The 12,898-nt window shown below is 35.9% G+C and overlaps 1 protein-coding gene across 2 annotated transcripts in view; it reads left to right on the top strand.

Moving 5' to 3' along the window:
* The first annotated feature begins 4,517 nt into the window (after positions 1-4,517).
* LOC129799995 (nuclear protein localization protein 4 homolog) overlaps positions 4,518-12,898 on the top strand; it is a 49,254-nt gene continuing 40,873 nt past the window's right edge. For both annotated transcript variants that reach the window (XM_055844341.1, XM_055844342.1), the window contains exons 1-5: positions 4,518-4,687; positions 4,981-5,130; positions 5,196-5,476; positions 5,536-6,263; positions 12,510-12,670. In XM_055844341.1, the coding sequence (XP_055700316.1) occupies positions 4,667-4,687; positions 4,981-5,130; positions 5,196-5,476; positions 5,536-6,263; positions 12,510-12,670 (1,341 nt within the window). In that variant the 5' untranslated portion in view covers positions 4,518-4,666. The remainder of the gene's footprint in view (positions 4,688-4,980; positions 5,131-5,195; positions 5,477-5,535; positions 6,264-12,509; positions 12,671-12,898) is intronic.

A 12,898-nucleotide genomic window follows, 5' to 3' on the forward strand; every position in this document is an offset into this window, starting at 1 on the left:
GGCGGAAGTCTGAGTTAAAAATCCAGCACTAGATGGCAGTGTGTTGTAAGTAAATCGACGACATCGAAAATTAGTCAACACACCCACCAATTGTAGAACTGACGAGTTGAGTGCACGACAAGGAAAGTGTATGAGTACCACAAATTTTTATATCCAATATCTTAATTTAAGAGATTTTTTTGAAAGGTTTTAATTACAAGGTGATTCTTAATACACTCAGTCCCAGGATTAAGCACATTTTCGGGACCGAAAAAACGCGCGAAATGGTTTTACGCATCGAGAAAATTTGCATACTCGCAGGGGATTTCTTTTGAATAAATCGGCTGTAGAACGAATTTCGCGCGGAGTAAAAATAGTCAAAAAAAAAAGATTCAACTGCTTAATAGAAATGTATTCACAAACAGTACTTTATGGAAAGAGTTCTTCAATAAATGGTTAGAATATTTAAAAATTTCACCTTATTAAAAAAAATTAAAGTTTTATTCTGAAAAATAAGTAGCAAAATGTTTCCAAATTACCCGCGTCGCAAAATAGTATACATTCAGGCGCATTTCAGAAATGAGTCATAAATTGACTCCCAATGGTAGGCAAACTTGCATAATTGTATGTGCATAATTCCGTGAGGTGCATAATCCTGAAGGACTTTATGCCGGGACTGATGAGTGTAATCTCACACCTACCAAAATTTCATGTCGTCCGATCGAGCTCAAACTTGGCCAAAATGTGTTTCATCACTTCCTGATCACGAATATATGGGGAGCTAAGTTACGTTCCCGTCCGTCCGTCCGTCCGTCCGGTCTTTAGAACTTAATAGCTCCCAAACTAAGAGAGATATCGACTTGCGGTTTTCGGCAAAGGTTATATCGTATGAAAATTGCAACTTGGTGCATTGACCTCCCACCCCCCACCCCTCCTTCCGCCTTTTTGAATATCCCCATTTTTTGTTTTCTTAATGGCTCCGCCTCTATGGCATCGATCGGGCTCAAATTTTAGTATCTTATCGCTAGGTCTTATTGCTTTCGATCAATACCGAACTTAAGGTCCCCTGACCCCCCTGACCCAAGCTAAATGGGTCCAAAAAAAATTCTTAAATTGGCCATAACTCCGGTTCTAATTGTCAGAACTTAAAAAGTGAGGGCTTTTTGGAGAGCTCTCGTGAAATGCCACTTCCCCTTTTAACATCCCAAGTTTATAAAACAACCGCTAAGGGCGCTGTTATTAAAAAGAAGTTTTTTCAATTTTCTAAGTTGAATTAACTCAAAAATTCTTTTGTGCATCGGGCTGAAATTTTAGTAGGGGAGACTGGGGCAAAACTTGTCAAAACGCATATTTAATTCTTTCACGAGCTCTGAGAAAACTTAAACGTTTCATAATGAGCATATTCTTATAGGAAATTTACTGTTCTACAACATTTCAGAAGACTATTTTTCTCTATCTCGAATGAAATGTGATTTTCGAATCATTTTCTAAAAGTCGATTTTGTGGAGATTCTCAAAATTGCTGGGGCAAATTTTGTCAGTCTTCGGATAATTTGTGACGTTTTACTCTCGCAAATGGTAAAAATATCAAATAGACATATTTTTATAGGAAATTTATTCCTCTACAACTTTGTCGAAGATAATTTTCCTCTATCTTAACGAGAAATGTGCTTAAAGTGAGCTAATTAGTTATTGATATTTTCTATAAGCCAAATATTCCAAAAATAGGGCTCAACATTTTATTATTTTTTATTTTACATAATCCTTCCTCGAATCCCTTGAAACTTTGTAAGTTTAAAAAGGTTCATGAAGGTTATAAATTTCAAGCCTCAGTCTCTTTTATTTTAGAAAATGGTGAATATTGAAATTTTCGTTTTGACAAATTTTGCCCCAGTCTCCCCTATGTTGTAAGTTGTAACTGCAGATTATACCTATCAAACAAAAAATACTTAAGTCGATCGATAAACCCTTATGCCCTAGACACATTTACGACTTAAGCCAAGAGACGACTTAATGGAAAATGATGGAAATGCACTTTGACCATTATTTCTAATATAATTACGCTAAGCCGTCTCTCGGCTAATCCTCATGTCTGTCAAGGCCCTTACCCGAGCTATAAGGGGTCAAAGTTCGAAAATTGAGCGGCCTCCAGTTCTAAGAGAAAATTCGAATTATTCGAGGGCTCGCTCGTGCGAAGCATGCCAAACTTCCCCTGCATTTTCGGTTTTGGTTTCGTCTCGAAGAGCACTTTCAGATGAAAGTACAAAAAGTCAACACAGTTGGCGCTGCGATAGCGTCAATCAAAATATATTGAAATTCAAAATCAATTTTCTCAAAAAACGGTATTGTGCAATTTAATCAAATTTTAGAGTATTACAGTCTAGTCTAGGCAATGACGTACGTTTCCAAAAAGTGGCGTGGGTTCGCTGTGGTTTCAATAGAATCGGAGATATGAGGGGTCAAAGTTCACGAAATTCAAAAAATAATATCTCCGATTCTATTTGACCGATTTGACAAATTTTGATGAGTGAGGGCTCAAAGGAAAGATTTCACCAAATTCTACAACTTTATAGAACATTTGAACTTCATGAGACCAACACCAGAGGCGCCACAGTTGAAAAATCAATTTCAATATCACATAACCTCAATTATCTCGACACATGCTTAACCGATCTTTATGATTACTTCGGCATAATTGTTGAGGACATTTATGTTTATATTTCGTACATACATCATTTTTTAATCAGACAATGCGATCTGTCCGATCTTGTCGTTTAAGTGTGAAAAAATTGATTTTTCCCATAATAACACTTTGAAACCACTCAGATGCCAATTTGACTGCTTCTACTCGACCAAGACACTTAATATAGGGTGTTAAATGGAAATTCTCACATAATACAACAATTCTTTGATATAGTTGAAGTTCATCAAATGAACACTTGGGGCGCTCTGGTCGAAAAAACGAGTTCAGAAACAAACAACCTCGACTATCTCGGCTTCAGATTAATCAATGAGATCAAGTTCTACGGCAAAATTATAGAGAACATTCCGGTCTACATTTCACCCATATATCACTTTTCTGTCAGTCCATCCAAATCCTTGATATTTTGGTTTAACTCTTTCGTCTCCTTTGGAACTCTGGGTACCCATGGAAAAAATATTTTTTAGACTATTTAGAATAGATTAAATTCCGATTCTTATGGATGATTATAAACTATAAGGATGTCCAAATCTAGGATATTTTTTGCAGGATTTTAATTAACTCATGAGCTTAGATATTTTTGTTCAAAAATCGTGAATTTTCGATTTTCTGCTTCCTTGCAGTTCTTTTGTAATATCACATTGAAAAATTTGCAACACTTCTCGTCGGTGGGGTTTTTCTGCTTGCTTTTGCATGAATTCATTGGGGCGCCCTCGGATTTAACCTCAAATTTTATTTCTCTTACTGATTTCACTCTGAATCTAATTTCCTTAAAAAATTTCTACTCAAATTTAATCATTGTGCTTTTAACTTTAATTTGAGCACTCATTTTATATGATATAGCACTATTTTTTATCAATACAGTAGAGTCTTCTAAATTCGAACGATCGGGGGGTATTTTTGACATTTCTCACCTCCCAAATTCGAACGATTTTTTCAAAACTAACGAAATTTGTGTGAGATTAAATTGTACCTTGAATCAAATTCTCGTACTTTCTTGCAAGTTTTTGTGGTAACATACTTCCTTTTCGTTTTACACGACCATAATGTATGTAAACATTTAGGAAGAAGCACATAAATATGATTTTCATTTACCAAGAATACGAACTTTCTAAAATAACCTCACAATTGACATTTTGAATCTAAACGGCGTTCGAATTTGAGAGATTCAGATTTGAGAGACTCTACTGTATCATAATTTTCTTTATACTCTTAATTCAATATGGACTTATCGTCGTGCTCTTTTTCGGACTCTCTTTTTGGGTACTTTCGTCCCCAAAAATCTAGACGTCAAATGTAATGGTTCCCGCCAATTTCAGCCATTTGCTTTTTGTCACCAACCTTGCAACAAAATTCCAAGCGGGAGCGACTTTTTTAACAATATGGCCGATAATATTATGACGTCCCCCAACTTCAGCTCTAAATCGAATTTGCATACATTCCGAATTGGCTCAAGTTAAGAATCTCACCTACAATAAGCTCATCTAGGCTTATCACTAGTTTTTTTTCGAGAAATTTGAAATTCGGTATGCGGGTAACCACCGAGCTTTCATTCTTAATTCTTTTATTTAAAACTTTTATCAATTTAGTAACTACACATTTAGAAGGATAAGTATATGTAATATAAACACTATAACGCACGATATTTTTCTCTTGGTATAATTTTCTAAATTGATTTTTTTATTTTCTATCATCAGTTAAAAGCTCACATTTAAATATGAGAGAATCATAGAAATTGAGAGGGTTAAAGAAAAGCTCATGCCCTGTAAATAACAAACCTGAGGAAATGTGTGGAGTGATGTGTGAAATATGACAGACATTTCCTAAAATTTTCCTCCCATCTGATGAAGTTCTTTATAGGGTTGAGTTGAGTGAAATTTTGTCAACTTGTGGTACTTTTGTGTCTGCGAATTTATTAGTGAAAAACGCAGAAATTATAGAAAATATCTTTATACTTTCATATGTGAAATAATCTAGATATATAAAAATGTCTCAAAACACTAAAATTGTAAGTAAAACGGGAGAGAAAGCTTGGGAAAATCTCATGGAAAAATTGTGTTTGTCATTCAGTGGGCATCAACATTACAATGAAATTTTTATTAGTGTTTTTTCTGGGAAGAATTCTGATAAAATTGATAATTTTTGGTTATTTGAATGGTGGGAATGATGGTGAGGAAGGAAAATTTTAGTGGGATTTTCCATATTTTGTCAGTCACTTTCCGGGATGAGCACATAACCCCAAAATTTGATCGATGGCAGCAAGCTCGGTGTTCTATTTTGTTTTTTTTTTGTGTTGCTCAGACTCTAAGGATTCAGTCACCGGAAGGGACAAAGAGGGTAGAGATCAGTCCGGATGCCAATTTGCGTCGATTGTACGAGACAGTTTTCACAGTGTTTGAGCTCAGTAACTACGATTTTGCCCTGTTCAAGGAGAGAAGCTACAAACAAGAGGTCAGTCACTGGAAAATGTTCCATCCGGAAGAGTTTTGTTTTGATTTGCTTTTGCGTGCTTGCAGTTGGTGTCGAGTCGCTCCCAGAAGATATCGGACTGCCAATTGAAGCATGGAGATATGATCTTCATGAAGGTCCTCTCGGATAATTTGGCATCATCGTCTTCGAAGGAGAATCCGGGATCGAGTGGATACAATCACTCCTTCTCTGTCACTCGATCTTCATCCACAAATACCGTAAATTCTGATGCTTCAGCGAAGGCAAATGGGAGTGTGAAGGAGGATGATGTGGACTTGCAGCTGTGTAAAGTTGATGGATGGATTCAGAGATCGAGGGACAATAAATTGTGAGTGCCTTTAACAAAAAATTTCCAAGGAGAATTCACCTAATTTCCAAGCATTTCAGATGTCGTCACAATTCAAACGGCTGCTGCGTCCACTGCTCTCCGCTGGAGCCGTGGAATGAGAATTACCTGAAGGAGCACAAGATCAAGCATCTCTCCTTCCACTCATACATCCGGAAGTTGACCTCAGGTGCCGATCGTGGGAAGTTTGTTGCTCTGGAAGACATAAACTGTCGCATCAAATCGGGATGCCGGGATCATCCGCCATGGCCAAAGGGAATCTGCTCAAAGTGCCAGCCATCGGCACTAACGCTCAATCGCCAAATCTACCGGCATGTGGACAATGTCATGTTCGAGAATCCAGCTCTGGTGGAGCGTTTCCTCAACTACTGGCGCTTCTGTGGGCATCAACGCATGGGATTCCTCTATGGCACCTACGAGGTGAATGCTGACGTGCCGCTGGGTATCAGGGCACGCGTGGCGGCTATCTATGAGCCACCGCAGGACACAAGCAGGGACTCTATTCGTCTCCTGGATGACGAATACAAGACGGATGTGGATGAGATAGCTGCTGCACTGGGATTGCGCAGAGTGGGATGGATTTTCACGGATTTGCTGAGTGAGAATGTGGCTGCGGGAACAGTGAAGCATACGCGTGGCATTGATACGCATTTTCTAACGGCTCACGAATGCATTCTGGCTGGACATTTCCAGAATGAGCATCCCAATGCATGCAAACACTCCTCAAATGGGAATTTTGGATCCAAATTTGTCACTGTCTGCGTCACTGGTAAGTGCAAAAATTCTTATTGCAATGGAAAAGCTAGTGATAAGCCCAGACCAGTTTATTATACGTGAGATTCTTAACCCTTTAACGACGAGACATTTTTTACGAACTGAAAATCAACAATAAAAATTAAACTGAGAAACATAATCAATGATAAGTCTTACATCTGAAAAGTCCAACAGATTCTGATTCGGTGTATTTTGTGCTTCTATGAACGATAGGGACAAAAATAGCCCAAAAATTTAAGTATAATTTTTATGACAATACCAATGAATAATATTTTTCGCTTTAATGAAAAATATTACGTATGAGTATTGTAGTTTTTATTGCCAAAAGGGGTTTGCTTAAAAAAATTGGAAGTATAAAAAATAAATAAAATCAAAAATGAACTTGAGAATTTAAAAATTCGCCATTTTTGAGCTTAAATACTTACTACAGCAAATAGCTAAAGACTTGCAAAAATTATTCTAGGTTCCTTCAACCTTCTACTTTACAATTATGTACAGACATAAGAAAAAAATAACTTTAGGTAGTCAGGAAAAAGTATTTTCTTTATGGGACGCCGGTGTTCCAATCGTCCTTAACTCTTTCCGGACCGCAGCATATGCTGCAAGCCAATATCACAATTTTTAATCAAAAATATATAAGCTCAGGAATTAATTGAGGTCCTACAAAAAATATGTTACATTTGGACATCCTTATAGTTTGTAATCATCCACAAAAATAGGATTTTTATCAGTTCTGAATACTTAAAAAACATTGTTTTTCACCGAACATTCATATGCTGCTTTGGGTACTCTCGTCCCAAAAGAGACGAAAGAGTTAAAGGGTTAATGTGAGCTAACTCAGAATGCATGCAAATTCGATTTAGAGCTGAACTTGGGAGACGCCAATAACAAATTCGTGAAATTATACAAGTTTTTTATTTAAACCAAAATATCAAGGATTTGGATGGACTGGCAGAAAAGTGATATATGAGTGAAGTGTAAATCAGAATGTTCTCTATAATTTTGCCGTAGAACTTGATCTCATCGATTAATCAGAAGCCGAGATAATTGAGGTGTTTGTTTCTGAACTCGTTTTTTCGACCAGATCGCCCCAAGTGTTAATTTGATGAACTTCAACTATATCAAAGAATTGTTGTATTTTGTGAGACTTTTAATTTAAAACCCAATTTTAAGTGTCTTGGTGGAGTAGAAACAGTCAAATTGGCATCTGAGTGGTTTCAAAGCGTTATTACGATGGAGTAACCACTTATCGTCATGTTTAGAGAAAACAGGAATTAATTTTATTATAACTTTTGAACTCTTATTACAAGATACAGTAGAGTCTCTCTATAGGCCATCGCTCTATAGTCCACAATTTATCGACCGTTGATTTCAAAACACTGATTTTAAGTTAGGTTATGTTTTTTACTATGCGACATGCATAATTATTTTAATATTTTTGGCAAACTTATTAAGTAGTTGTGATAATTGTGATCCACAATGAAGAGAGCAAGGACAAGTACCACAATCGCAAAGAAAGTGGAAGCCGTCGAGCAATTTCAATACTAAAAGTCGTTGATAATTTTAAAAAATGACATGGACTATAGTGCGACCCAAGTGTCAAATTTTAAACCAAATATGGACTATAGCGAGACTCTACTGTAAATCAAATTTGACACAAAACTACAGATGTATTGGCTCTAGATTCGTGAAAACAATGGTCCTAGAATTTAACGCTTAACTACTTAAAAAACTGATTTTTATTAACAATGCAAAAATAACCATTTCTTCGTCACTTTTCACCACTTTTCGTCAGTTTTGTAACCACTTCTCGCCACCCTCTTGAAAAGGTCCAAACTCGATTATTTTAGTAGGCAATGTTATAAAGAAGAATACATTCAGCATTTCTTTTTCCTCGTGATCACTTTATTATTACTCACTTTAAACGATTTTCTTCCACTTTTCTTTGAGAAATCAAATTATAGGCTTATTGCAGAAAATAAACAAAGCAAATTTGACAATGGAGAATCTACGAAGTGAAGTTAGCGTCTCCTTTTGAAAAGAGATGGCGACAGGTGGTAAAATCAATTCAAAACATTACCACTTTCCGCCATGCCTCATTTTTATATAAAAATGATATAAAATGAAATACTCCCTCTGTTCCGAAATAAGTCGTACGTTTGGGGAAAAATTAGGGATTAAGGAGTGGTTTCAGAGAATGTTTTTGTTATTTGCAAATATCTTGTGTATGAACTATCCTCCATGTTCAGGGATAATATGGGGATCCTATCACGATGGTAAGTTGAGGAATCGATGTGTTGAAGTTGTCCATTTTTCGGGTTTTTTTTTTCAAAGTGCTCCGGTAGTTAGCTAATTATTAAAAATTGGACTGTGATTAACATTACAGGTTAGAATTTGTTCTAAATTTTTAGTATGCACAAGTAAAACTCAACAGTTATTACCGATATGACATTTTTTATATCTCAAATTTTGCAGAATGAGCAATAAAAAGAATATCCCTTTTTACGTGTTCGAATATCTGGATGCAAAATGGTGAGAGATAAGGACTTGGGACCTTCAGCGGACCCCCATAAGTTTGACCCTGGGACCATTTATATTTTTCTCTAAAACATATCCCGAATTGAAAAAAAAAGAAATCGCACGACGTGTTTTCGAGCAATCCCAAAAAAACATTATTTTGGAGGGGAAGGGGAGGGGTGGGGGCAAAATACCATATGTACATTCCTATGAACGCAGCCTTAATGATCCCAGGGTCAACTTATGGGGGGGGTCCTCCGAAGGTCCCAAGTCTGTATCTCACCATTCTGCACCTATTTTAGATTGAAAATAAAACGCCAAAAAAGACATTTCTAAGACATTCGTTCCTCAACATTCCATCAAGACTGGACCCCAATTTTAGTACTGGACATTAGCAATAGTTCTTTACAAGAGATAAGTGTTGATACGCAAAACATTTACCAACAAACTTTCCCTTAATCGCAATTTTTCCCAAACGTATGACTTATTTCGGAACAAGAATTTTTCCCAAACGTACGACTTATTTCGGAACGGAGAGAGTATTAATTAACTACAGTTGACTCTCTCTAATTCGGGTATTTGGGACCAAAATGCCTCCCGAATTAGAGAGAAATTCGGGCGACAAACTTTTTGAAATGTAACGATTTTTTATTCATCTGCATACACATATTGAGTTTAAATACTCATTTATATTGTAATTTTTATAAAAATCCATTAATGATGCAAAATACTTCAGAACTAAGTCAAACCATGGCAAATTTGAGCATATTTTCTTTATTTTATATTTATAGCCAAACTTGAAAAATGTCAACAAACTTTTTTAAAATTTAACTGCTACCCGAATTAAAAAGTAGCCCGATCTTAAAAGAGCCGAATTAGCGAGAGTCTACTGTAAATACAAATTTTATGTATTCCACAAGGGTTATTAAATATTTAATAGACAAATTATTTATCCAAAATGGTATTTTTGGCCTGATAAAAATTTGATGACACTTACTATATTTGGTAAGAAATATTGGATTCGATGCACTTGCTTAAAATATTACTCTAAAAAATGCTTAAAATCATATATCCAAAAAGATTATTTATTATTTTTCGACTCTATATGTAGCAGCAGTAAAAATACAAAGATATTTGCGACTCATTTATTTCACAAATCGCGAAAAATTGCGATTTCAATATAAGTGGCGAGAAGTGGGGCAGTGGCGAGAAGTGATGATTGCACCCTATGGGAAAAGTCAATTTTTCCAAACTAAAACGACAAAATCGAACAGATCGAATTTTCTGATCGAAAAATGATGTTTGAACGAAATATAGATATAAATGTCCTCTACAATTATGCTGAATTAATCATCAAAATCGGTTAAGCATTATGTTGAGATACTTGAGGTTATGTGTTATTAAAATTGGTTTTTCGACTGTAGCGCCCATGGTGTTTGTCCCACAAATTTCAAATATTCCAGAAACTTGTAGAATTTTGTGACATCTTTCGTTTGAACCCTCTCTCACCAAATTCGATAAAATAACACCGGAGATATGGCGATTTGAATTTCGTGAACTTTGACCCCTCATATCTTCGATTCTATTATAACCACAGCGAATCCACGCCACTTTTTGGAAACCTCATAGCCTGGACTATATCATTTTAAAATTTTATTAACTTGCACGAAGGAGTTTTTGAGAAAACTAAGTTTGAATTTTGATGAATTTTGACGCTATCGCAGCGCCACCTGTGGTGAATTTTTGAACTTCAATCTGAAAGTGTTCATCGAGACGAAACCAAAAACCCAAAATTTAGCTAAAAATGTTAATTAGAACCGGAAATAGAGACCGGTCAATATTCGAACTTTGACCCCTTATAGCTCGGGTCAGGGGTTATCGATCGACTTAAGTATTTTTTTGTTTCATAGGTATAATCTGCAGCTGCAACATACTAAATTTCAGTCCGATGCATAATGGAATTTTTGAGTTATTTAAAAGTTTTAGAAAATTGAAAAATCTTTTTAATAATAGCGTCCCTAGCGGTAGTTTTATGAACTTGCGATGTTAAAAGGGAAGTGGCATTTCACGAGAGTTTTCCAAAACGCCCACACTTTTTAAATACTGACAATTAGAACCGAAGTTATGGCCATTTTAATAATTTTTTTTGGACCCTTAGGGTAAAGGTTCATAATTTTGGACAGTCTGCTTATAAGCATCGATGTTCCAAGTTTGAAGTGCGATATTTTCAATATTAATTCAATTCAATTCAATTTATTTAATTTAAAATAGGACAAACTGTCCTCTGTACAAAAGTGGCCCTATACAAAAAATAAGGTAAATTAGGAGCCTGCAGAGGCAACATGATTCAGGATAAGCCCCCTCTTTCGCTCTGTGGGCAAAGTGTTCCAGAGTATGACACCCTCTACACAAATGGAGTTGCGAAAATTACGACTACCTGAACTGGGCACACGGAGACACGAAGACCTGTAGGATGATCCAGCAACCACAAGCTCTGCGAGGTACTGCGGCTTACCAGTGGAAAGAAGTCTGGAGATGAAATCCACCACACGGGTATCGAGATAACCGGGCAGTGGAAAACCGAGAATAGAGTCGATAAATACAGAAATATGATCATATTAACGAAGTCCGAAGACATACCGCAAACATGAGTTAAATGCCAGTCTCAGACGATTTAGAGCGTCATGTTGTGTTCGAAAGAACAGTGATTAATTGATTTTTTTTGTTACTCTTTTTTCAGAAGGGTTGTTTAGAAACTTGGCAAGGGCTTATTGTTTTTGTTTTTACTAAAATTTGTCTTAATACGTTTAAAAATGAATTGATATGTAGAGGTGAATTTGACTCGAATTTTGGACAACTTGGTTGTATATTTGGACAGCTAATTCGCCTCAATAGGATGCCCATTGGGGTACTCTTCCGGGTATCTGCCAGTCAATTTGTTGTACAATATCGCACTTGGTACATCAAATGTTTGGGATGCATATTCAATGGTAGAACCATCTCGTACACACTTCAAGGCATCCTTTAGATCATCTTTGTTCTTAGGAATCTTTTCCTTTGTTCCCTTCGGCATCTGAAACAGTAAAACAGTGCTGAACAATGGCGATTCCCAGAAAGAAAAATTGATTTGCGAAGCGCCCATTTTAGAGCAAAATGTAAACAGCCACAAATTCACTAATTTCTTTATAAAATATTATTATTTCATGAAAATCAATTTATTCACCTTGTAGGGGAATGATTGCACTTCACTTTTAATTAAGCATTTGGGTTTAAAATACTTTTTTTTTACAAGGAAAAAAACAATAAATATTTTCAATTAACCAGCTGTCATTAGTGAAAATAGCTCTGCAAGAAAGTTTTTAGTGAAGAACCCAGCTGGCACAAGTTGGAAATGAGTTTATTACACTCACTTATTTAATGGATAAAAATATTATTTTTGTTTTTTCTTAAAGTTGAATAGTTATATTATGTTACTGTAGTGACTATATTACGGAAATAAGAATAAAAATGTTATTTTAAGTGGATTTTATCTAGTTAGCGTAGTCATAACGATCCACATAGCGAAGCGCCTAGATTAGTTCGCTTTGTGGCACTCAGAGCAAGAATGGGTTATTAGGGAAATACAAATACAATAGGTTCCTTAATTCAGCTTCTCAATTGTCCACTGAATTGACTTATCTTGATGGATGGATTCCCAAATCATCTTCATTTACTGTAATTGCAGGAGACGAGAAGAAACAGGTGCACATGGAGGGCTATGCGGTGTCAGCTCAATGTATGGCTCTCGTGAGGGACAACTGTCTCATCCCAACGAAAGATGCTCCAGAGCTTGGCTACATTAAAGAGTCTACTGACAAGGAATTTGTTCCCGATGTCTACTACAAAGTGAGTACAAATGAAACAAATATTTTCTATCCACTTTCATTTTATTGGGATTTTTTTTAATGGATTTTTTCTGCATTTTAAACATACAATCATCAACTACATACGAGATACGATTCTACTTCACTTTGTTACACATTTTTCTTTTTTTCTCTCTAATATTTTCACTGGTTAATTAGAGGAGGTATAAGTCAGGTTTTTTTATCTTTTGGTTGAGTGTGAATGGATACA

Source organism: Phlebotomus papatasi, chromosome 1 (assembly GCF_024763615.1).
Source record: "Phlebotomus papatasi isolate M1 chromosome 1, Ppap_2.1, whole genome shotgun sequence".
NCBI classification, from domain to species: Eukaryota; Metazoa; Arthropoda; class Insecta; order Diptera; family Psychodidae; genus Phlebotomus; species Phlebotomus papatasi.